Below are 27,000 nucleotides of genomic sequence, written 5' to 3' on the forward strand. Positions count from 1 at the left end.
TCTCCCGGGTCCAAGATTCAGAGCAGAAAATTTGAGGATTGTGGTTACCGGGATGCCTGCTGCTCACACTGACCTCAACGGTGGATCCGCCACCTTGGACATTAGTCTGGGGTTCATCCTTCTCAGGGGTTCTGGCATGGTAGCTGTGGCAGACCGAGCCTCTAAAGGTGCGGCCATCTTGGCTAGGGAGTCCGGATGAAATTCTGAGGCAGGAGCAGGTTCTGGGCAGACAGCTGGAGCATATTTGTGGACTATAGTGGACTCTGGAACAGATTCAAGGACAGACATGAACGGGGTAGCCAATGATAGCATGGTGATGGGGGTTTCATCCTCTTCACCCACGATGAGGGAGGAACCACAGAGCAGTATTACATAGTCAATGCACTGAGGGAGAGAGCATGAGCTAGCAGGTGCAAGTACCTGACCTACAAGACTGTCATCAAGTCCCAGCCAGAACAGGGTCTTTAACACATCATCACTCCAAGGCACTAAGTGAGAGAGTCCAATAAATTCATCCACATACTCCTCGATAGGACAACCATCTTGAGTACTGGAGTAGAGTAGTTCAGCCGGATCAAACAAAATGGAGCACATCCTGCTATGTTGTAGGTCTGCGGTCTGGTCTTCTGTCAGCAGACACGATGGGACACAAGGGTAAGTCAATATAACAGCAGGTTTATTGTAGATTGAGGCTGGTGTACACAATACATCGACATTCAGGCAAGTACTCAGGTAAGTGAAATGGATAGGGAGCTTAACTGGGAGAGGTAATGAGTCCTTTCCTTGCTTTCAGGAGGCTAGGCCGGAGCTGAGAATCGGTGGAGCACTGAAGAACCAAGAGCAGATCGCTGGAGTACTTAGAGATGCAACCTGTCCTCCAACCAATACGCCCGTATAGGTCGTTTGTCCAAATCCTTGAAATACGACCCATCAGAGTGTATACTCCAATTGCGCCCCTATCGGCAACAGGACATTTTCATATTAATGTTTTGTACTCTTTTATCTGCGTTGTAGTTCGGGTTTCGTGTAGCTCCGTTGGTAGAGCATTGCGTTATATCGGGCGATATGTAATTACGTGATCATGCCATCATGGGTTCGATCCCAGAGAATGCACACGCTCATAAATATGCAATAAAAATCATGATTTTGCATGATTTCTGTAAGGGGTAGGTTTAGGGGTAGGGTTAGGTGTGGTCATTCGTATGAATTAGCCACCTAGTAAAATATGTACGAATTACTGTGAGATAGGTGTAAAAAGTCCACACATTGCATTTAATTAAACACGCATTTTGATTGGTAATGACAGTCATACGTCATTTCATGACGACAGACGCAAGACGAGACTGTCGTTATTTTTACGCGCGCTGGAGGGCGCTTAACTTTAAAACGTAAATATAGGTTGTAATAAGGCGCTTGCACAAACGACCTCTAGGGTCATTTTTTGTTGGAGGACAGGCTCTAGAGATGAGTAAACAAAGAGGTGAGCCAGGTAAGTCATGTAACACAACTGTGAGACCAGACAATAAGAGTGTGGAGTGAGCATGTTCTTATGGGGAGCTTGATTAGCCGCAACAGGTGAGGAGGATCCACTGATAGATTCCAGGTGTAAGAGATTGATAAGGGAGTGCAGGTGAGTGGCAAGAGGGATGCTGGGAAATGTAATGCAGAGGCGGCTCATTTTGTGACTGTGACAATTCCTCAAAATGAATACAAATAAAGCAACTCAGAATATGACGCAAGCCTGCAATAATTAAATGTTCAACAACACAAATATCCTTTATGTATTTAATCCCATTCTATTAACCAATGTATTTGCTTCTGACCTTTGATGATCCAGTTCAACCATACTAATAAGCAAAAATTACTCTATTTTTTCTATTTTTACACATTTGTGCGTCGTTTTATTATTGCTGAAGTGTTGAAATTTCTTCTTCTGCATTCTACTGTACAGACATAAATTTACTTTCCCTTTTGGTGTGAAAAGGCTTTTATATTTGCCAAAAATAGAATTGCTTTATATTAAAAACAAACAAGCAAGCCCTGCCCAGATTTTAAAAGTAATGCAAAAGTAACCTAACACATTACTTTCCATAAAAAGTAACTGAGTACCGTAATTAGTTACTTCTTTAGGGAGTAACGCAATATCATAATGCATTACTTTTAAAAGTAACTTTCCCCAACACTGCTGATATGAGAGCTTTATCTCCTGTCGAGGTCACACCTTCAGGGAGTCAATGAACCAATGGTGACTTGTACTTTCGGAGGGAAAGTTTACGACTCTTTGTTTCTGAACATGGTCAGTTGCATATGTAATTCCACTGGGTGTTAATGCAAAAACTACTAAAGATTCTTAGGACACTAATATGTTGCATAGGTATCAACATGTAATATACATTCTCAAAGACGAATCCATAGATACTAAACATGGCATAGGTAAGGTTACATGTAAGAGTGGTTCTATCATAAGCATGCATAAAATAGTATGCAATACAAAAGGCAATATACAAGAACAGTAATAATATACACAATGACCTGAGGATATGTGATAGGAAGGTCAAAGAAAAATCTGTCTATGAATGAAGTTGTTTCCTATAGCAGTATGTGTCTGTTTTGGAGAGAATTGAGTAGGAGGAAGATTCTCTCTACATACTTTTAGGTCGTAAAGTTTACCTGATCTGGGTGAGGTGTCCTGGTTGCTATAGTAACCAGGGGCCTGGTGTCGTTCACAGACATCCTGGCACCCAGTATGTTTATTGGGTGAGGGGTCTGTGACTATTTGTTAACATAATGCATAATTGATTTGTTAAATCTAAAGAAAAATGTTGTGTCTGATTGGTCCAAATGCTACAGGTGAATCATGAATCGCATGACTCGCTGCTCACACTACATCATGTTTTAACAGTAAAATGTTATTAACTGTAATTGCCAAAGGTAATTTTTTGTTCAACTGTAATTCCAGATTACAGATGATTAATCTGTAATCTGATTACAAGTGCACAATAAATTTGAAAATGAAAAGTGAAAAAGTGAAAGTGACATGACATGTGGCCAAGTATGGTAACCCGTACTCGGAATTAGTGCTCTGCATTTAACTCATCCTAAGTGCACACACACAGCAGTGAACACACACACATCATGAACACAAACCCAGAGCAGTGGGCAGCCATTTTGTCACGAATCCAGTTTATGGTCTTCTGTCCACTCGCCATCAGAGGTCGCCCTTCCTTCATATTGACTCTTATGTCGCTTTTCCACTGCGTGGTACGACTCGGCTCGGCACGGTTCAGCGCGGTACAGTTCAGTACGGCTCGGTTTGTGTTTCCACTGCAGTTTAGTACCGCTTTAGAGTGGGCGGGATTATTCACGTGTAGTTATAGTTGCGCCGTCTCTACTGCCGTAATTCCTGGAAAACTTTTTAATTCCGTGTCACTCCTTCGCGAGCCTCCGCTGACTGCGCGCGCACCTCCCCAAACGGACGAGGCGTTTATATTTGACGCGTTCGCCGTTGAGATATTCTTTGAAACGACAGGGGGTACACAAACGAAATCGTCCTTTAAATCCGCAGGAAGTAGAAGAGAAGTAGGAATTTTACGAGAATTTCTGAGCATAATGCAGACACATTTGTGCATATTGCAGTATAGCTAACGGTATGTGGGTTATTGGACAGTGTTGAAATTACAGGAAGTCTTATTTCTAATATAATACAGACACATTGTTTTGTGGTGCATAGAATACTTACAGTGCTGCAGGCATATATGTGAATAATTATTTTAAAACTATTATAAAAATGACAAAGAAAATCTCTTCAAAACTGTTCATGTTGACTGCGGCGCCGTGCGAACTGTTCGCTCGAGTCACAAAAAATGTTGTGCACACCTCCACGTGAAATGAGGTCGTGCTCACCCAAAGCGAACTTCTGCTAACACCGCGATGATGTCATATTTGGCGTGCGCACCCAAGCGAACTTGCGGACGCATCGAGTATAAACCAGGCTTCACGCTCTCGCTGGATCTGCTCCTCTGTGGAGCGAATTTTGTGCCAATATTCAAACAAATCCAGTGTTTTGCAAATAAACACAATCTGCTTTGCACAGAAAACGAACGTAAACTGATTTGCAAATACAAAACTCTATTTGTGAGAAAACGCAGAGGTATGGACAAATATGTATTGTGTGTTACAACTGTGAGACTCATTGGCCTTTTTATGACAAAATGTGACTTGATTTTCTCACAAATGCATGCAGGCAGATTTTCTCACATGTGTGCAAACAGATTTTCTCACAAATGCATGCAGGCAGATTTTCTCACATGTGTGCAAACAGATTTTCTCACAAATGCATGCAGGCAGATTTTCTCACATGTGTGCAAACAGATTTTCTCACAAATGCATGCAGGCAGATTTTCTCACATGTGTGCAAACAGATTTTCTCACAAATGCAATCCAAAAACAGCAGATGGCGCTGTTGGTCAATTTATGCTAGTCTCTCGAGACCAGAAACACCTGTTTACCTTTTCAGGGAATACAGCAGACCAACATGAGTGGGGACCAGGTGAGTTTCTGTCTTACTATATCTATAATTAACCATTTAGCCTAGGTGTTTTCACAAAGCATCCCCATTACAATGTTAGTGAGTGAAATTCACAATAAGTGCTGTAAAGTTGTTAACATGATTGATTAGTTCAAAAATCAGTAGTGGCATGGCTAAACATTTAACTAGGCAGTCTTTCTCTATAAAAACTGATCCATTCTCTGTACCTCTCATCCTCTTTTGGATCGCGGGATATAGAATATATAGGCTACATATGTTGATACAATTGTTCAACATTCAAAAAAAATGCATGGGGTATAACAATAAATTGTCACAATATATTGTAATACTAAAATGCAGATGTATTTTGGATAACGACAACTGTGTACCAAAAATGAATTTTATTTTTACATTAGGTCAAGTACGATTTATTGTCATTCTGCTATGTTGAGACATAGCCTCCAGTGGAGAGAAATGTTGTAGGCTACCTCTGCAGTAAAAGTTTAAACAAGTATAAAACTACACATAGACAACGTACTGAAAGGAGTAGGCTAAACTAATTACAAATGGGCTACTATAATCAAACTAGTTTAAGTTCAGATGAGCTTTATTGTGATTCAGCTACATAAATGTACCAAAATATTATCTAAACATTGATATCCCTTTCGAAAATTAACCATGGTTTTACTAAATAAATACCATGGTGTTTGCAGAAAAGCTGCCATTACAGAAATGGTAACCTGCAAAAAAAAAAAAAAAAAAAAAAACGGTTACCACACTTTTACTATAATAAAACCAACTTTAATTTTCATAAGGGATATCATAGTTTATTATCATATTTATGTTTATATATAGCATACAGTAGTTTATATGCACGCCTTGTACAACATTTAAAACTAAAAGTGGCCTGTAAAGAGAGATTTCATATTTCAACCAATATTTTACTCTGAATACTAGCAGATTTTAGTCTTACAATAGCCTGTTTGGAAAAGTCCACCTCAAAATATGTAGCTTTTTATATATAGCCGAGCAACATTTTAACTCATGAATTTAAGAATAAAAGTCTATTGTCAGGAATTATATTAGTGGCTCTTCTTCAAACGTTCGTCATCTGAGTCACTCCGAGAAGAGTCCTCGCTGTCCAGAGTGCGTCTTGACCCGTGCAGCGTGCCATCATCCAACGCGCAGAAAAAGAAAGTAGGCTAAATTCAATGATGAAGCTTGACATTTTGATGGCATTTTTCAGGGGCATCGACATGTTTATCTGGCTGATCTCAGATCATTAACATGTGAACAGAGTGCTCAGTGTGAGGCGGGATCACATTACAGGAGAAACTGTACCTCTCCTTACTTTCATACAGATTGTATAGGCCTAATCAGAGAATATTTGTTTTCAATTTGAATTGGTTTGTTTAAAAGTACAGGTGCTGGTCATATAATTAGAATATCATCAAAAAGTTGATTTATTTCACTAATTCCATTCAAAAAGTGAAACTTGTATATTATATTCGTTCGTTACACACAGACCGATATATTTCAAATGTTTATTTCTTTTAACTTTGATTATAACTGACAACTAAGGAAAATCCCAAATTCAGTATCTCAGAAAATTAGAATATTTACATTTGAGTTTCAATTAATGACCATCCCTACAGTATAAATTCCAGGTATCTCTTGTTCTTTGAAACCACAATAATGGGGAAGACTGCTGACTTGGCAATGATCCAGAAGACGAACATTGACGCCCTCCACAAAGAGGGTAAGTCACAGAGGGTCATTACTGAAAGGTGTGGCTGCAGACTGCTGTATCAAAGCATATTAAATGCAAAGTTGACTGGAAGGAAGAATTTGGGTAGGAAAAGGTGCACAAGCAACAGGGATGACCGCAAGCTTGAGAATACTGTCAAGCAAAGCCGATTCAAACACTTGTGAGAGCTTCACAAGGAGAGAACTGAAGCTGGAGTCAGTGCATCAAGAGTCACCACGCTCAGACGTCTTCAGGAAAAGGGCTACCAAGCCACTTCTGAACCAGAGACAACGTCAGAAGCGTCTTACCTGGGCTGTGGAGAAAAAGAACTGGACTGTTGCTCAGTGGTCCAAAGTCCTCTTTTCAGATGAAAGTAAATTTTGCATTTCATTTGGAAATCAAGGTCCCAGAGTCTGGAGGAAGAGTGGAGAGGCACAGAATCCATGTTGCTTGAAGTCCAGTGTGAAGTTTCCACAGTCTGTGATGATTTGGGCTGCCATGTCATCTGCTGGTGTTGGTCCACTGTGTTTTCTGAAGTCCACAGTCAACGCAGCCATCTACTAGGAAATTTTAGAGCACTTCATGCTTCCTGCCGCTGACCAACTTTATGGAGATGCAGATTTCATTTTCCAACAGGACTTGGCACCTGCACACAGTGCCAAAGCAACCAGTATCTGGTTTAAGGACCACGGTATCCTTGTTCTTAACTGGCCAGCAAACTCACCTGACCTTAACCCCATAGAAAATCTATTGGGTATTGTGAAGAGGAAGATGCGATATGCCAGACCCAACAATGCAGATGAGCTGAAGGCCACTATCAGAGCAACCTGGGCTCTCATAACACCTGAGCAGTGCCACAGACTGATCGACTCCATGCCACGCCGCATTGCTGCAGTAATTCAGGCAAAAGGAGCCCCAACTAAGTATTGAGTGCTGTACATGCTCATACTTTTCATTTTCATACTTTTCAGTTGGCCAAGATTTCTAAAAATCCTTTCTTTGACTTTCATTAGCTGTAAGCTCTAATCATCAAAATTAAAAGAAATAAACATTTGAAATATATCAGTCATTCATTATGTGTAATGAATGAATATAATATAATATACAAGTTTCACTTTTTGAATGGAATTAGTGAAATAAATCAACTTTTGGATGATATTCTAATTATATGACCAGCACCTGTGTGTGTGTATATATATATACAGGGGCGCCTGCAGGATTTCTTCCGAGGATACGCACAGAGTGTTTTTTTTGTGGGGGGAGGGGGGTGTATAAGTGATTATATTTCGTTTCGTTTTTTATAAAGCTAATTTATAAAAACGTTTGGAGCACTTTTTGTTCGTTAAATGTAAGGGTTTTTTTGTTTAGTTTTTTTTGTTTTAAGTAACGACCAAGCGGCCAGCGGCAGACAGTGAGCTGATCATATATGTTTGATCAATTTAGCCTTCTCAAATCATCACGACTTGCCTAAAATACAGTCTATAGATATAATCAGTTCAAGCATATCACAATGTTAGTTTAATTGTTTGAACTATATAAATGTGCGCTAGGTGCATATCTAATCGTTCGTGTGAAGAGTGGAAGCTGAAGCGCGCTTTGCAGGACATGGAGGCTCCAGAGCGGTCACTTGCATTTTTTTCTTGATCGTGGAAACAACTTAAAATATGCCGTAATTTCTGCTTATAAAGGTAATAGTAATAGATCATTCGGAATTGTAAAGGGTCTACTTTTATTTGTGTGCATTCACAATATCAACAAAACGTTGTGCTTTTATTAAAATAAATAGGAAAACAGAGGATGCGCTTGCCGTCTCGTCTTGAACAGGAGCGCTTCACAATGATGAACCGAAACTCAAGGAATTAAATCACAAATATGATAAATATATCTATAGAAAGCTTTAAATTACTACTTTTAAACGAAATAATTCAAATCGAAAACAAAAACTCTTTCATTATGTAATCCGTAAAGATGCATTTCTCTCTGGCACGTCCAATGAGGAGATGGCGAGTCATTTTTCATCACAGTCTAAACTATAAAAATAAGGAAAAGCCTAAAACAGGCCCGATTATATATTTTTTTCTGATTTTTATGTTGCTCTGCTCTGAATTCCTTAGAATTTCTTTAAAATTTAAAGGATTTTCTGCAACGCAATTTTGTCTGATATGTGAATTATTTATTAGCCTATTTTTAATCCATGCAGCAAAACAGCTTTAAAAATTACTTTATTGCATTCCAGATGATTTTAAAGAACTTTTCACTATAAATTTTATGGGTAGCTTGAATGTAAAACATTGTCATGAATTCGTTGTATTCCCATTTGTAAAATAGGCTTCAACTTAATTGTTGTAGTCTAACCCGATCTCATGAAAGCCCGTGTAGCACGATTTTCTCTTTCTATTTGACGCAATGTTTATAAGAAGAAATTGACTTTGGCATGCAAAAGACTGATACATTCGTTATTAATGGCATGGCTGGTTCAGTCGACAGAAATACGGGACAAACGGGCCTATAATTTACAGCTGAAATGTTTGCGGGGAAAATCTCAGGACAGTCCGAGCGCTCATGGTACGCACCGTGCGTACAGCCGTACACCTGCAGGCGCCACTGTATATATATATATATATATATATATATATATATATATATATATATATATATATATATATATATGTAAGATCAAATATCTTGAATGTATGTTATGACTAGTCAAAATAACATTGTAGATAAATAACTTTATAACTTACATTGTGTTGAGCTATATCTCACAATTCTGAGAAAAAAAGTCAGAATTGTGAGGTTAAAAAGTCACTATTTATTTCTTTATTTTTAACATTTATTTCTTATTTCTTTATTTAGTGGCAGAAACGAGCTTCCATAGGAAATGGCCCACAAGGTGGGATTATTGTATTGTATTACAGCAAGAGATCCATGATGATGATATTCTGCTGTGTTCAGTGATGAGCGCCCATGTATTCTTTTAAGCAATTAGATTCTACACTAAGTGCAAATAGAATATTTTCTTAGTGATAGTGTACATTTTAACATGGTGTAAATAGCATCGATGTTAAAATAGCAAGATTTTCTACTATTTATACTACTTATCTGAAATAGTGGCAATTATCTGCACCTCAGTATTGTAGTACATTATAAAACAGTACGCAATAATAACGTATTGAGTGTAAATTCATGAGAAAAAAAGTTTGGCATAAGGTGGACCTGAACTCGGGTTGATCACATCGGGAAGTACACGCGCTGTCCGCTACACCACTGGAACTGACAGCAAGACGTCGCCATTTATCATTGTTGACTATCCCAGTGACACATACAATAGGCGGATAATGTAAATAGCCTTAGTGTAAATAGACACTCCGATTCTTTTAACAATATATCAAATGTTGCAACGGCTGACATGAGGCTTATGTGGTCGTTTGTAAATAAAGGCTAACACAATTTCATCCACAGCACACACGTCTCAACATTACCATATAAAACAGGACACAAGACTATTTAAGTCCTCTCTGTATAGCCTTACACATGCTCCAGCTACATTTTTATTTAAATACTTTTCAATTACTTCTGTATAAAACAGTTTCAAATCACCCAGAAGCAGGACCTTTATTATACGAAACTTAGACAAAATGGCAGAAGACAACAGTTTCCAAGCTAGGATTGGTTAAATAGAATGTTTAAGGTGGGGCTCAACAAAGGCGTATTTGCATGCACATTAGAGATATCTCTAAATGCGTTTTGACTAGTCAAATTGTTAATTGAAGATATCTGCAATGCAATTTTGCCTAGTCACAAATCTTAATGCAGATATCTCCAAAAAAGTTCTTCCTAGTCACAAATCTGATTGAGATATCTGTAATTAAATTGCAGATATCTTCAAATGAGTTTTGACTAGTCGTAATTCCAATTGAAGATATCTTTAAATATAATTTGCCTAGTCAAAATTCGAATTAGAGATATCTCTAAATACAATTCGACTAGTCATAAATGAATTGCAGATATCTTCAAATGTATTTCGGATATCTTTAAAAAAATTGAATTGGAGATATCTCTAATTGTATTTTGACTAGTCGAATCATATTTAGAGATATCTCCAATTGGAATTACGACTAGTCAAAATACAATTAGAGATATCTTGAATTGGAATTACGACTAATCAAAACTCATTTGAAGATATCTGGAAATATTTTTCAATAGAAGTCAATGGAAGATTATGACTAGTCGTAATTGCATCGTAGATATCTTCATTCCAATTATGACTAGTCATAACTGCAATATAGATATCTGGAATTACAATTGTGACTATCCGAAATTATATTTATGGATAGTCAAAAAAATGTTTTAAATGTTAAAACGGCTTGCCATACAGGACTTGTGATTGGACCGTGCTTCCGTCAGTCATCAATTCTACGTCACTCTTTAAGGACCAATCAGACGTCAGTGGCCGCATATAAAGACCCGGAGGTGACGCGAGTTCGAGAGGAGCGTTTGCTTTTCATTTGTTTGCTCTCCTACATTTACTTTTGTGTTTGCTCCCTGTTTTGTTGTTATTTTCTGAGTTTGAGTTATTGTGTGTTTGAGTTTTCTCTGGTGAGACTTTACTGTTCGTTGGTTATCTAACTGCGTTTACGCTGTGACTCGACTCTCTGTGTTTTCTGAGTTTATTTACGTCCTGCTTCGACACATAGTGATGGGACCAGCTCAGCATGTCACGTGATTTACATCTTATTACACGCAGGGTAAAGTTGTCTAAACACACTAGTTTATGAGCGGATGCCAATTTTTGTATTTATGTTTGTGAGTCAGCGTAGTTAGTGGCGTTCGACGCTGAAGATTTTACTTTCTTTAATTTCTTTGGTTTAGCTTAGTTTTGATCGGTGCTAGTTAGAGTGATTATGTTTTATTATTTTCTTTTCTTTAGCACCGCTCTTGTCCCTCACTTTGATTGTCTTTAATTCATTATTTGTATATAATTTGTAAATAGATATTTGTTGGTTTTGGAAGGTATGTTGGGTTATTAGTTTATATTATTATTATTATTAGTATTATTATTGTTGTTGGGAGCTTTGTAATATTGAATGGATTTTTCTACTAATCGCAGAACTCTAATTCCATTTTGCCTCTGCCTGTTTCTTAATTGCACACACTGCACTTGCGTAGCAGGGAAAAGTGTTTTAGCTTAATATATTTTATTCATTAATGGTTTTGTTCTACCTCCTAAAATCCCTAGACGCCAAATAATTAAGGAGACGAAACAATCACTGAAATTAATTACATTAAATAAAAACGTGTGTGTGTGTGTGTGTGTGTTTATACATTTATTACAATATTACATAAACTGTATCTATATATCTAAATAAAAATAGACTATAGATATACAGTATATGATCCAAAGTAACTAGTAACTAACTACTTGAGTAGATTTTTTTTTTAAATCTGATTTTTTTTTTTTTACTCTTACTCAAGTAACTATTCAGACTATTACTTTTACTTGAGTAAATATTTCTATAAGTACTTTTCCTTTATCTTGAGTACAGTTTTTGGGTACTCTGCCCACCTCTGGATAGGGATTGGCAAATTGAAAATGAAGATTGAATGGCCGCGTTTCAGTTGATCAGTTTTGCTTTGTTTGATGTTGAAACATATGATTTCATGGTTTACTAATTAAAGGTCGGATAATGTAGGATGTATGGCTGGGTTGAAGTTTGAGTTGGTGGTGAGTTCTGAGACTCTGCGGAAGCCGAAGAAAGCCAAAATAAACATGGCATCTAGGGCTCTTGTTTTGTTAGGGGAAAAATAACCTGAGCGGAGAGTAGTTAGGCGTATGCTGAGGAGGTCGATGGTTAAGGGTTGTCTAGTGTCTGGATGAGGGGGATTGTTTTTTTTTGTAAACCTTTGATGTGGATATATATCTGAGGGTTTGAAATGTTGGGGAACTGTTGGCCATGGATGATCTTGAAAAATAAATGAATGCTGCTGAGGTAGACTTTGATTGATCCTGGTTTAATTGAATCGATATGATTGAGGTAAATGATGAAGGAGGATAATGAGAGAAGGGAAAACTCTGGAAAAAAACATGTTGTGAGCTCTGTGGAAGATTTTAAAGGAACTCCAAGCTGTCCAGTAAGTTTGGAGTGTTCTGGGAGAAACGGCTTGTAATATGGTATTGGTAGATAGGGTATAGAGATGTCTGAGGGGGTGGTCTAGAGGAATAAGAGTATAATAAGGAGGAACTGGAATTGGGTTGGAGTCTGCTTCCGGAGACAAAGTTCTGAATTTCTGAAATAGAAAAGGAGATTAATGCATCAGCGATTTGATTTTGGTGACCAGGAATATGTTCAGCTTTAATGACAAATTGGTGACAGGCAGAGATCCAAATTAGATGTCTACGGACGAGGAAGTGTGTTCGGCTGTAGTTTTATCCCTTCTGGTATTTGCCACGGCCTCTGGATTAGCGAGCTGTAAATGTTTGCATTCAGAACGCCGGGCCAGGAGAGCAACAGAAATGGATGAGGACTGAGTTTTGTTTTTTGGTTTGTTTGGGATGTTAGAGCTGTTTTTGGAGTTAATGAGTAGATCGTAGATTTGAGCTTTTGTTGATCTGTGGGAGAAATGTAGTCTGGAGTTTGAGAGGGCTTGACGTAGGCTGTTGACGGACCATTTTGAAATGGGTGGAATTAGAGGAATAGCAGCAGCCAAATGAAGAGATATAGTCTGAGGAAGAGATGAACGAGGCAAAGTTGAAACTGGCGATCTTGAAGGTGGAAGAGAGAGGAGTCTTCTGGAGCGAGGTTTGTATGAGCGCTAGATTTTGCGGCCGGAGCACTCAGAAAGAGTATCCATGTTTGGATCCAAGAGAACCAGTGATAGACGAGTTGTAACTGTTGGTGTCTCGGGACAAGAGAACAGTTCATCATCTGAAGGGAAAAGCTGGATATCCAGGGTGTCTGACATGGTTCAGTACAGCACTACCGGATGATGCTGAGACAGCTGAGACTGAAGACAGTTAAGCAGCTGCTTATATACTCTGGCTGTTGATTGGAGGGTTAGATGGGCTCACTCCTCCCTAACTTACGTTCATGAACTTCATTAAAATACAACCAACGAGCCATGAGTTTGATTCATGATTGATTCAACCAAATCAATAAACGAGATGAAAAAAAAAAGTTAATTCTGTCATCCTTTACTCGATCTCATGTTGTTTCAAACTTGTATAGGCAAGGCAAGTCAAGGCAAGTTTATTTATATAGCACATTTCATACACAGTGGTAATTCAAAGTGCTTTATGTAAAAGGAAGTGAAATAGTCATTAAAAACAAGGAAATTATATAAAAATGTATTTTAAATGAATTTAAAACAGTTAAGAATAGAAAATGATTATACATAAAATACAGTGCAGTCAGTTCGGACGTAGCACAGTGCTCATTCAACAAATGCACAGCTAAACAGATGAGTTTTGAGTCTGGATTTAAATGTGGCTAATGTTTTAGCACATCTGATCTCTTCTGGAGACTGGTTCCAACTGCGGGCGGCATAATAGCTAAAAGCTGACTCCTCTTGTTTTGTGTAAACCCTTGGTATTTCTAACTGACTCGATCCTAATGATCTGAGTGGTCTGTTAGGTTTATATTCGGTGAGCATATCTGCAATGTAATGTATAGCCTTCATTCCTTCACTGAAAAAAAAAAATGCACACCTAAAATAGTAATATCTAAATCAACTGTTTTTATAAGTCAAAAATATTATTCAACATCACTGAACCTATATACAACCATTCATACCAAAAATTCATGTTTATGGGTTAAATTGGGTAGAAATAGCTGATAGTAAACATCTCTTCCTTGTGTGTGTGTGTGTGTGTGTGTGTGTGTGTGTGTGTGTGTGTGTGTAAACATACTTGGTAATAAAGCTCTTTCTGACTTCTGACTTCTTAATAATTGTAGGTGGAACACCAAAATGAGTCAAACACGCTTTGTAAGTCACTCAGGATGAGGGCATTTGCTTAATGGCATATACGTATGTTGGATATATATCACCTCTTCTACATGTGCAAATGCTGTGTGCAGAGTGTGCACTAATTAACCAAATTTTTAAGGCTGCTTTCCCTTGGCACTAATCTTGCAAATGGTCAAGGCATTTAATAGGCAGTCGTTATGCGACACACCAAACAAACATGTTGTTTTTTGTTCCAAGATATAACTAGGTTAGAGCAACAGAGGGGATGTACTTGCACATGAACTCCTTGGTGTCCAATTAGATTGAATGAAGACTCAGGTTTACTCTACTGGGTGATGTATACATCCTCATTCAACAGTGGTTATACATGAACGTCTGGATGGAAAGCACTAAAAAGGTCATTTCTGATGGTGAATGCTGTAAAAATAACATTTAGTGGAAAATACTCAGCATGACAAGTCTAGTAATATCTAAGCTTGAGTACAAGTACCAGTAAATCATCCAAAAGTGAGTAGTATATTTGCCAGTAATTACACTGTAATTATACATGTACTTATTCTTCTAACAAAATACATAAATAAATGAGCATTTAACAGGCTGGTTTGCTAATCTTAGGTGGTCCTCCAGTCTGGCTGAGTTAGTCTGCTAGCTGGTTTTTAGAGAGTTTGGGTCTGACCACTTTTCATCTGGTCAGACTGGGAGATTAAAACCAGTTTTTTTTTTTTTTACTTAATAGACAGTGGTACCCATCAGTGTTGTAGCCCTCAAGTCCAGACAAAACCAGACTGACACTCAACTCTGTCTCAAGTTCTCTTGAATGATAAATAAATAAATAAACAAACAAATAAACAAATAAATAAATAATATGGTCTTGAACTCCGTGGCCTTGATTTGAGTGTGAGTGCAGACTTGTCTGGACTCAAGTACCACAACACTGGTGCTTTACAACTAGTTACTAGTAAAACTGAACTTTAAAATACCTATGCTGATTTGACAAGTAAAATGCATTTGTATCTAGTGAAATATTACTAGCAGCAATTAGAATAAATACTAGTGTCTCATTACTAGTATCTAAATAAGCACTAGTGAAGACATGAAAACTCATCTCTTCCATGAGCTTATATAGCCCATTTCTGCCACAGAATAAAACAAATAAAAAAAAAAAAAAATAAACAAACAAATGAATGTAATTGCGACTTCTTATCTAAAAACAAAATGATTTTTTTCCTCGCAATTTTAAGTTCTCACAATTTGGACATAATTTCAGTATATAAACTCAGAACTGCAAGATATAAAATCAGAATAGCGAGATATTAACTCAGAATTGGGAGTTTTAACTAGATATAAACTTGCAATGCTAAGAAGAAAAGTCAGAATTCTGAGATTAAAAAGACTTTTTTTTAATTCTGTGGCAAAAACAAACAAAACAAAACAGACAAACAAAAAATGCAGAATTGTGAGATGTAAACTTTGAAGTGTGAAAAAAAAAAACTGAGTTTATATCTCACTATTATTATTATTGTATTATTATTATTTATGTATGTAAGTATTTATGCATTTATTTATTTTTTCTTCTAATTCTGTTGCGGACATGGACCTTCACAGGAATAAATACTACTGTCGAATAAAGTTATTATCAAGCTTGGAAAAATCCTAACTTCTGAAATACTTGGAACAAAAATATGAAGATTGTTTTAAGGCAAGCTATAGGCTAAATGTTAAACCAGCTTGCCATATACACGGAGTCTCTGGAGTTAGTGGAGTGTGGTATATCAGCGGGCTTTAAGATTGTAATGTCTCTATAGAAACCGCTAGAGGAACACAAGTGTTCCCATAATCATTGCTTTCAGTGCGCTGCATCTTTCTCTTTCTCTAGATATGAACGTCCCGCTGCAAAGTTTTATTTGCGCAAAATCCACCGTTTCCGCTTAAAATCATGTTAATTTGTTAATCAAACATGTATCTGTGTCGTTTGGACCATGAGGATCACATGCGCGGCTCTGCTCTGGAGATATAACCGCGCTGCGCTCTGACTCTCCATCTCTAACTTCACCTCTCCTGGCCATGAGTGCGGAGAAGCCAAACTTTCTGTCTCAACCTGAAGTGAAAAATATCTATTTCTATCGCAATGGGGATCCGTATTACGAGCCCAGGCGTTTGGTGATTAATTCGAAGCGGGTTTCGACCTTCGACACGCTGCTGCGGGAGGTGACTGGCGGCGTCCGGGCTCAGTTCGGCGCGGTCCGCAACATCTACACGCCCAAAACCGGACACCGGGTCCAGTCTCTGGAGCACCTGCAGAGCGGAGAGCAGTATGTGGCTGCTGGACGAGAGAGGTTCAAGAAGATAGAGTAAGACACCTCCATCTATCTATCTATCTATCTATCTATCTATATATCTATCAGTCAAACGTTTACATATACATCTTTGTTTTACATGTTTTATAATGATAGCAAAGTCACATAACCTGTGAAATAGCACAAATGGAAGTTTGGGAATCATGAAGTGATCAAAACATGTGGCACAAATGAATACTCTTCAGAGTCAGCTCTGACTTTAATCAAACAACTTCATGAGGTGCATCCTGAGATGCTTTTTACTATGGAAAAAAAAAAAGTTTCCACATTGTAAGAAAAAAAAAATCTGTAGAAAGAAAGATAATGTCCTGTCAGAAAATTTCCACTTTTTCCATTTAGTTTACAGACAATTCCTATGCTTTAAGAACCAACGCAATACAGGGCATGATTTAAAATATGGGGGAAACACCTCTGGAATATCAATACAGAAAAGTCCTTCAAATTAACAAAGGGTTACAGACTTACATTTTACAGACAATGTACTAATGTATTTTACAGAACTTTTTCTTAGAGCGCATAAGTATGGTGGACACATGATGATGCTTTTCCTTCACTATCTGATTCAACTTCAATAAATGTTTGTAAATGTTAGTTTTGTAAAGAAATTCATGTGCAAGTGTACATACAAATGTAGATAAATAATTTTACGAACTTAAAATAGTTCACCCAAAAATGAAAATTTGCTAAAAATGTCCTCATCCACAGGCCATCCAAGATGTAGATGAGTTGGTTTCTTCATCAGATGTGGAGAAATGTGGCGTTGCATCAGTGTCTCAGCAATGGATGCTCTGCAGTGAATGGGTACCGTCAGAATGAGTGTCCAAACAGCTGATAAAAAAAACATCACAATAATCCACAAGTAATCCACACCATAAATTAACATTTTATGTTTGAACGAATCAAATCCATCAAGACATTAAAACGTCAAACTGTTGCTTCTGGTTAAAATGCCATAAGAGTCCATAATCCATAATAACTCCAGTGAAAAGGTGGCCAGGTCTGATTCAGAAGAGAAATAGGCTATGCACAGATCAAGCACCGTTTACAAGCCAAAACAGTCCAAAAAAGCTCAAAACAAATATGTGGCTGGATTTTGATGCGAGAGACATCAGGAGATGGACCTTTTCACTGGAGGATATGTTATTATGGATTATGGACTCTTATTTCAGTTAAAAACGTCTTAATGATGTCCTTCAACTTTTGTCTTCTCAAGATGTTAACTGATGGACTGGAGTGGTGTGGATTATTGTGATGTTTTTATCAGCTGTTTGGACTCTCATTCTGACGGCACCCATTCACTGCAAGTCAAGTCAAGTCACCTTTATTTATATAGCGCTTTTACAATACAGATTGTGTCAAAGCACTTAACAGTATCAAATTGGAGGATAGAGTGTCAGTAATGTATAATGATAAGATTAAACACTCAATTTTCAGTTAAAGGCATTTCATTATTGAATTCAGAGATGTCATTGTCTAGCTCAGTTTAGTTTAAATAGTATCTGTGCAATCAAATCGGCGATAATCGCTAGAAATTAAGTGTCCCCAACTGAGCAAGCCAGAGGCGACAGCGGCAAGGAACCAAAACTCCCTCCGAGACAGAATGGAGAAAAAAAAACTGCAGAGCATCCATTGCTGAGACACTGATGCAGAGACACATTTCTACAAACCTGATGAAGAAACAAACTCATCCTGATCCTGGGTGACCTGAGAGTGAGGACTTTTCCAAGACATTTCAATTTCTTGTTGAACTCTTGCTTTAAGCATGAACTTTTAGATCAAACGCAAATTTTAACTAAATTTAGTGAAACGTTTGACTTGTACTGCCACTGTTTATGGCCACTTCACAAATTCTGCATTGTAAAATGGGGAAAAAAAAGTAATTCAGCTCACTTTCTAGTTATTTACAGATAGGAACCAGGAAGAAAAAAATGCTTCAGCCCAATGGAGCGGTAAGAACAAATATTTATTTATGTCTAAAATCTGTGTGTGTATGTATGTATACAGTATAACTAATGTAAGCTCAACTCCTATATAAAACACTGTTAATCACATTAACTAAGAACATCACAAACACTGAGTGCAGCAGTCAATCACTGCATTAGTTTGGAGGTTAATGAAGTCAGTCGGGTGTATATGTTCATCCACACGTCCCTCAGGGCTCTGAACCAGTGCACTGAAGGCTGACAGTCGACCACAGGAGGTTTAGACACTGGCAAACAAAGCCAGTGATTTAAGAGCATGTTTTCCAGCACACAAGATATATGTTTAAAGGAATCCTGGAGCATTCTTGTGCTAGTTCAACATATCGCACCTGCTTTAAAGTTCAAGAAAGACTACCTGAGCGAGGTGTCATGTTTAGACACACCGTCTGCGTTGTCGTCTGGAAAGAATCACTTTGTTGTTGGCTCATTTGGCAATGAATTATTAACCTGTGAATTATTATCCACCTCCTTGGATGCATATTTAAGTCAATGGCTCCGACCCAGAGCACAAACAAAGCCTCCGGAGACCATCTGAATGACACTTCATATACTCCCACAGAACTCAAGACTAGTTAATGCAGAGAGGAATGAAAAGAAAGAAAGAAAGAAAACCAGCACAGGGACTTTTTTACGACAGTCTTAAAATTTTATGAACTCTCTTAGGCAAAGAAAGTGAGTATCGTCACACCTGCTCAGATCCCACTTTATTATTGCGCTGAGCTAAAGGGCTGTTGCTGTGGTAATTGGTGAAAATGTCTTAATCATCATTAGGCAAGATTGAACAGGTTCTTATATTTACGACGAGGGCCACACTTTGTTCTTACTGGCTCCTGATTGTCTCAATTAGAGCAGCCGCTTTGGTTTGGCAGCATCCCAAAGACGCACTGTCCATCCGCTCTTCACACAGGTGTCCCGCGGGGTTACCAGGGGATACGGCAGGGGCCTGAGAGACACCAAAACACTAGATGAGAGCAGCTGTGTGTCTGTGTTTGGGCTGAACTGAGCAGTGCACTCGCTTAAACACACTGTTTAATCGAACTCACGTCTGACGCTGAGAGCGACAGAGCTGAGCTCACGTTTCACGTCTCGAGGCGTGTTTTCTGCTGACTGGAATGCAGTTTCATATTTATTGATTTGTTGAAAAGAAATGTATGGATTGTAGTTTACAAAACAAACAAAAAACATGTTTCAACAAGAGATTTGCAAAGCTGATCAATTAATATAATAGTGTTTTTGCTCTAATGTATGCAGATTTTTTAACAATGATACTTGAGATTTGGGTTGTAGACTTAGTCATTTTTACTTTAAGCATCATGTGAAACTTGTTAGTATATGTCACTTTTGAAATTGAAGTACACTTTAGCATACTTTTAAAAAGAGTACTTATTATGGGAATAATATATACTTAATTATACTTATTATAGTTTACATTTATACATTTATAGAAACAGCATCCTAGTTCCACCCCCTCTCTCCACCTCCAAATTTAAGTATGTTGGTTCTGCCACTGTTCATTCCATTTTATCAATATCCACCAGGATGCTTGCTCTGTTTGTTTGGTGATGTTTACCACCAGCCACTTCCTAGCCTGGTCATCGATCCCAAGAAGTGCCCTGCGAAACTCCTGCAGCCAACCACCACCAGCAGATTACAAGCCTTCCATCCTTCCTGTAGGCACTCGAGAATCAACTCCTAATATTTCTTAAGCTGACACTTATGTGCTTCTTCTATCCACTCTTCCCAGGGTACTGTCAACCCAATAAGTACCACCTGCTTGGTAACCTTCGAGCAGAGCACAATATCAGGTCTGAGACTCGTCTGGGTTATTTCCTCTGGGAATCTGAGCTGCTTTCTAAAGTCTGCCAGCATCTCCCAGTCGTTTGCCTTGGACAGTACACCTTTACTCTTTATTTCTGTTGTTGTGCTTTCCCCAGACCTAAGGAACTGAATGAAACAAGGCCCTTTACAAAGTTGTCTTGGCTTCTTTTATGCCTGCTTCACCTCTACCAACCATGGTAGGGGCAGGGCCGTGTTGCGCTGCTGTAGAGAAGAGGAAGAGTTGCTGCCATGCCGTCAAAACTAGGGGTGCACGAAAAAATCTATTCATGTGAATCGCGATTCTGTCTTCTAACAATTCTAATGGATTCACAAGTTTCAAAATCAATGTTCTAAAGCAGCGGTTCTTAATCATGTTCCTCGTGTCCCTTGCTCTCCATCTCTCTTTCTCATTCAGATTATCAGCTCCATCAATGAACTGTGTTCCAATTATACACTTTATGTGTATAGACAGACAGATATTTTTCACATAGCTATGAGAAGCATTAAACATGGATGCGCGTGCGTTTGCTGTGCTGTATTAAAGCTTTAATCAGGAAAAAACTGTATATTAAAAGTAGGGGTGTCAACGCATGCGATTAATCTAAAAAGTTTAACGCGTTAATATTTTGTTAACGCAAATTAATCGTTTGATAAGGTTTGACCCCAACTTCTTGCTGTCATCGCAGCGCGGAAGGTTATCTATCATTGTGTGATGAGGGTACAGCGAACCAGTGTTGCCAGGGTAACGGCACAAGTGGGCTATTTTGAAAATACAGTCGCGGGAAAAATTACAGAGCCATGGGTTGCGTTTTTTTTGGCTACTTTTATAATGTACCGCGGCTGCCCAAATAGACAAATAAAAATTAAAATAGATGAGTCATTCCACGAAACCGGTACGATTTGGACTTACACATTTTTAGATTTTTTTACCCAAAAATATTACTTTTCTAAACACCCCACAGCATTAATGACATATTTAACTTCCTGGAAAACATATTTTCCCATCTCAGGCATCAAATCCCTATTATTATTGGTCATTATTTTAAGATATGGGCACTATTAATCTTCAACCCCGTTATGGACACTATGGGAGCTCTCTGAATATGATCATAATGTCACAAGCCGGGCTTGAACTTGGGTCTCTGGTGTGGTGGTTGTGAGATCTACCACTGAGCCACGAGAGTGATAATGTTGGACCCAAACGAAACACTTAAGGCAGTATTCCAGGAAATGAAGGTTTATTTTAAAAAAAAAAGGTCTTTGCAGGAAAAATACAACAAAAGTTCTTCTCGGACCGAGGTATTAATGACATAAAAAATGGAAAAAGCCAAAAGAGAAAAACAAAACTCCACGAGGGGAGAAAACAAAGCCAGGGAAAAATAACAATCAAAGAAAGGAACTCAGAATAGCTTACTTGGGCTAGCTTAGAGAGGCTTAAGTGAGACCAGGCAGGAAACACAGGGTACAGACTCAAAAACCGAGTGAGGAACCAAGGGAAAAATACACAACTTAAATACACAGGGGGAAACAAGGCACAGGTGAGCTGGATAACGCTAACAAGGCCACACGAGGAAGAACTAAGGCAGAGGAGAACACAGGGGACCTCTAGAGGCACGGAGACAAACTACAGGAGGAAGGATGCTCACAGGACCCCCTCCTCTAGGAACAGCTCCTGACGTTCCTTCCAGAACACCCCTGCCTCCGGGTGCGAAACTCCCGGATCAAACTTGGGTCCAGGATGTCTTTGGCTGGAACCCAGGAGCGCTCCTCCGGCCCGTAGCCCTCCCAGTCCACCAGAACTGCAGTGAGTTCTGGACCCTCCGGGAGTCCAGTATCCGGTGGACTGTGTAGGCCGGCTGGCCATCAATGATCCTGGGAGGTGGAGGGGGTCTGCGTGGGGGGGCAAATGGAGAAGACAAGACAGGTTTTAGCAATGAGACATGAAACGTGGGCTTAATTCTAAGTGAACGGGGAAGAAACAAATGATAGGAAACAGGGTTAACTTTCCTTGCTATGCGAAAAGGGCCAATGTATTTCTGGGAAAGCTTCCTTGATTCGACCCGGAGGGGCAGGTTCTTGGTGGCTAACCAGACTCTTTGACCAGCTCGGAAATTAGGGGCCGTCCGGCGGTGGCGACTGGCCTGACGTTGGTATCTCTGGGAGGTCTGAAGAAGGGCACGCCTAACCTTCCTCCAGGTCTGCCGACAGCATTGGACAAAACGCCGGGCCGAGGGAACGTCAACCTGTGACTCTACCTCAGGGAACAACGGGGGGGTATACCCGAACTGGCATTCAAAGGGGGATAGCCCAGTGGCCAAGGACTGGAGGGTGTTGTGGGCATATTCTGCCCATATGATGTAGGTAGCCCAAGAGGTGGGGTTATTGGCCGCCATACACCGCAGGGTGGTCTCCAGATCCTGGTTAATTCTTTCCATCTGGCCATTAGTCTCTGGATGGAACCCAGACGATAGGCTGGCTGTGGCCCCAACCAGCTTGCAGAAGGCCCCCCAGAACCGGGATGAGAACTGGGGCCCTCGGTCGGAGACAATATCGAGGGGAATTCCAAACACCCGGAAGACATGGTTCATGAGGAGCTCTGCTGTCTCTTTGGCCGAAGGCAATTTGGGCAGGGGGATGAACCGTGCAGCCTTAGAGAACCGGTCCACAACCACCAGGATGACAGTGTTGCCCTGGGATGGTGGGAGTCCTGTGACAAAGTCAAGAGAAAGGTGCGACCATGGCCTACGGGGAACAGGTAAGGGATGGAGCAGTCCCTGAGGTCGCTGACGTGTAGACTTTCCCTGGCTACACACGGGGCAGGCCTCCACATAAACTTTAACGTCTTCCTTGATGGATGGCCACCAAAACCGCCGCTGAAGGAAGTCAAGAGTGCGAGCATTTCCCGGATGGCACGTCAAAGGAGACTCATGACCCCACTGCAAGACCCGGGCCCGGGCAGATAGAGGGACGTACAGGCGTTCTGCGGGACCACCTCCTGGGTCCGGCTCTTGGGCTTGAGCCTCTTGCACCACCCTCTCCAGTTCCCACTGAAGGGGTGCAACAATCCTAGACCTCAGAATAATCGATGCCACAGGTTTCTCCTGTGTCTCGGGAGAGTAGGCTCGGGACAGGGCATCCGGCTTGAAATTCTTGGTGCCGGGTCTGTAAGACAGGAGAAACTGGAATCGATTAAAAAACAAGGACCATCGGGCCTGCCGAGGATTCAGCCGCTTAGCCTGCTGGAGGTATTCCAGGTTCTTGTGGTCTGTGAGAACCTGGAAAGGGTGCTGAGCCCCTTCAAGCCAATGACGCCACTCCTCCAAGGCAAGTTTAACCGCAAGCAGCTCTCGATCCCCCACGTGGTAGTTGCGCTCCGCATCCGACAGGCGACTGGACATGAAGGCGCAAGGGTGTAATTTTCCATCCTCACCCCTTTGCGACAGGATGGCCCCTACGCCCACCTCCGAAGCGTCCACCTCCACGACGAAAGGTCTTTCTGGGTTGGGGATTGAGAGAATGGGAGTGGAAGTGAAGTGGTGCTTGAGCTCCTTGAAGGCCCCTGCTGCCTCCGGACCCCAGTGAATCTTGCCTCCTCCTCCCTTGGTCAACGCAGTCAAGGGGGCCACCACAGAGCTGAAGTTCGTAATGAACCTCCTATAGAAGTTTGCGAAGCCGATGAAACGTTGAACCTCCTTAACTGTGGCAGGAATAGGCCAGTTGAGGATAGCTTCAACCTTCTTAGGGTCCATCTCCACGTGGCCAGGAGTGATGATGAACCCGAGAAACTGAGCCTGGGTAACATGAAACTCACATTTCTCGGGCTTCACGTAGAGATGATTGTCAAGGAGTCTCTGGAGGACCCTGCTGACATGCCCCTCATGCTCCTCCAATGACCCCGAGAAAATGAGGATATCGTCAAGATACACAAAGACGAATAGATTAAGCATGTCCTGGAGAACGTCATTTATCAGTGCTTGGAATACAGCGGGGGCGTTGGTGAGCCCGAACGGCATCACCAGATACTCATAGTGGCCCGTGGGGGTGTTGAAGGCCGTCTTCCATTCGTCCCCTTGTCGGATCCGCACGAGATGGTAAGCATTGCGCAGAACCAGTTTAGTAAAAATGGAAGCTCCTTTTAGTAGCTCGAAAGCAGTGGCCATGAGAGGAAGGGGGTATCGGTTCCGAACCGTGATCTTGTTGAGGCCCCGGTAATCGATACATGGCCTAAGACCCCCGTCTTTCTTCCCCACAAAGAAGAAGCCTGCCCCAGCCGGGGAAGTAGAGGCGCGGATGATGCCGGCTGCCAAGGATTCCTCAATGTAGGTATCCATAGCTGTGCGCTCTGGGGAAGACAAGGAGAAGATCCGACCCCTGGGAGGGCAAGAGCCAGGGAGTAGCTCAATGGCACAGTCATAGGGGCGGTGAGGTGGTAAGGAGGTGGCCCGGGACTTGCTGAATACTGCCTTGAACTGATGATAGGAACTGGGGACTCGAGACAGATTGATGGACTCTTGAAACTCGGAACTAGGGACTGAGGGACTCAGGCAGGTGAGATGGCAAGTGGAACCCCAGCTTAGAATGGTGCCAGCGGACCAGTCGATGCAGGGATTATGTCTGCGCAGCCAGGGGTGGCCCAGGATAACCGGATATTCGGGAGAGTCAATAAGATAAAAGGTCTCCTCCTGCTGGTGTTGATGGATGGTAAGTCGCAGGGACTGAGTGGCCTCTGTTACTCTGCCCGGTTCCAGAGGTCTGCCATCCAATGCTGTAACTGCCTGGGGATGAGGAAGAAGTTGGGTAGGGATCCCAAGTTCCTTAGCCAAGGATAGATCCAGGAAGTCACCTGCGGCGCAGGAATCAATCATGGCCTGGACCAGATGCTGGTGGCCCTCCCAGGACAGAGTGGCTGGAACAGCTAGAATGGCATTAGTCGAAGGAGCTCTAATTTTCCCCATCACAGCCCTCCTGCAGCTGGGCAGGGATAACCGTTTCCCGAGAGCTCGGAACAAGTGGAGCGAAAGTGGCCGGAAGCACCGCAGTAGAGACAACGTCGCTCCCTCATGCGACGTTCCCTCTCGCTGGGAGACAGCCTGGAACGACCCAACTGCATGTCCTCCGGGGAATCGTGGAGCTGTTCAGGAGCCGGAGAAGCCCTGGATGCAGGAATACGAACTGGGGAAACGGGCCTGCTCACAGGAACTTGGGACTGAAATGCCTTACGGCGAGCCACCCTCCGCTCTCTCAGACGATTGTCAAGGCGGATGGCCATCGTAATGAGGGACTCGAGATCAGCAGCTGGCTCTCGGATGGCTAACTCATCTTGAAGGGGCTCGGACAGCCCTCCCTGAAAGCAGTCCATCAACGCCTCATTGTTCCATCCGCTACCTGCCGCGATGGTCCGAAACTCGATGGCAAAATCTGCGGCGCTGCGGGAGCCTTGACTGAGAGTAAGCAGGCGCTTGGAAGCTTCCCGACCACTGACTGGATGATCAAACACTCGCTTGAACTCCTCTTCAAAGGCCGCGTAGGATTCAACACAGGCATCCTGGGATTGCCACACCGCGGAGGCCCAGAAGAGCGCCTTGTCCGAGAGAAGAGTAATTATGTAAGCAATCTTGGAGCGGTCTGTAGGAAAACTTGAGGGCTGGAGCTCGAAGGTCAGGGAGCACTGGGTGAGAAAACCCTGGCAGGAATTAGGATCCCCTGCAAAGGCCTTGGGAGGTGGTAATCGAGGCTCTGCAACTGAAGTAGGCCTGTTGCCACTCGGGGGTGAAGCAGAGGGAGGTGAAGCGCCCGGGAGCCGTTCAAAGAGCTGGCGGATGGAACCCATCAGATCAGCGAGGAGTTGAGAGTGTTTGGCCATTAGCTCCTCCTGATGGCTGAGAACGGCTTTATGGCGCTGAAAAGATGACTCGTGTTGGGCAACCACTGCCAACAGGTCCTTTGAGGTGAGTGTTTCTGGGTCCATGGATGACTCGGTTTTTCTGTCACAAGCCGGGCTTGAACTTGGGTCTCTGGTGTGGTGGTTGTGAGATCTACCACTGAGCCACGAGAGTGATAATGTTGGATCCAAACGAAACACTTAAGGCAGTATTCCAGGAAATGAAGGTTTATTTTAAAAAAAAGGTCTTTGCAGGAAAAATACAACAAAAGTTCTTCTCGGACCGAGGTATTAATAACATCAAAATGGAAAAAGCCAAAAGAGAAAACAAAACTCCACGAAGGGAGAAAACAAAGCCAGGAAAAAATAACAATCAAAGAAAGGAACTCAGAATACCTTACTTGGGCTAGCTTAGAGAGGCTTAAGTGAGACCAGGCAGGAAACACAGGGTACAGACTCAAAAACCGAGTGAGGAACCAAGGGAAAAATACACAACTTAAATACACAGGGGGAAACAAGGCACAGGTGAGCTGGATAACGCTAACAAGGCCACATGAGGAAGAACTAAGGCAGAGGAGAACACAGGGGACCTCTAGAGGCACAGAGACAAACTACAGGAGGAAGGATGCTCACACATAAAATGTATTTGTAATGAAATCAACATTTTCCTATTAATCAGATGTCCCTCACACTAATTCAGTATTTACAAATATAAAAGTTAC

The 27,000-nt window shown here is 41.1% G+C and overlaps 1 protein-coding gene across 1 annotated transcript in view; it reads left to right on the forward strand.

The window, feature by feature from the left end:
• The first annotated feature begins 16,085 nt into the window (after positions 1-16,085).
• LOC131521268 (doublecortin domain-containing protein 2-like) overlaps positions 16,086-27,000 on the forward strand; it is a 39,131-nt gene continuing 28,216 nt past the window's right edge. The window contains exons 1-2 of the mRNA XM_058745824.1: positions 16,086-16,591; positions 18,495-18,546. Of these exons, the coding sequence (XP_058601807.1) occupies positions 16,305-16,591; positions 18,495-18,546 (339 nt within the window). The 5' untranslated portion in view covers positions 16,086-16,304. The remainder of the gene's footprint in view (positions 16,592-18,494; positions 18,547-27,000) is intronic.

The sequence above is a fragment of the Onychostoma macrolepis genome, chromosome 16, assembly GCF_012432095.1.
Source record: "Onychostoma macrolepis isolate SWU-2019 chromosome 16, ASM1243209v1, whole genome shotgun sequence".
Classification (NCBI taxonomy): domain Eukaryota; kingdom Metazoa; phylum Chordata; class Actinopteri; order Cypriniformes; family Cyprinidae; genus Onychostoma; species Onychostoma macrolepis.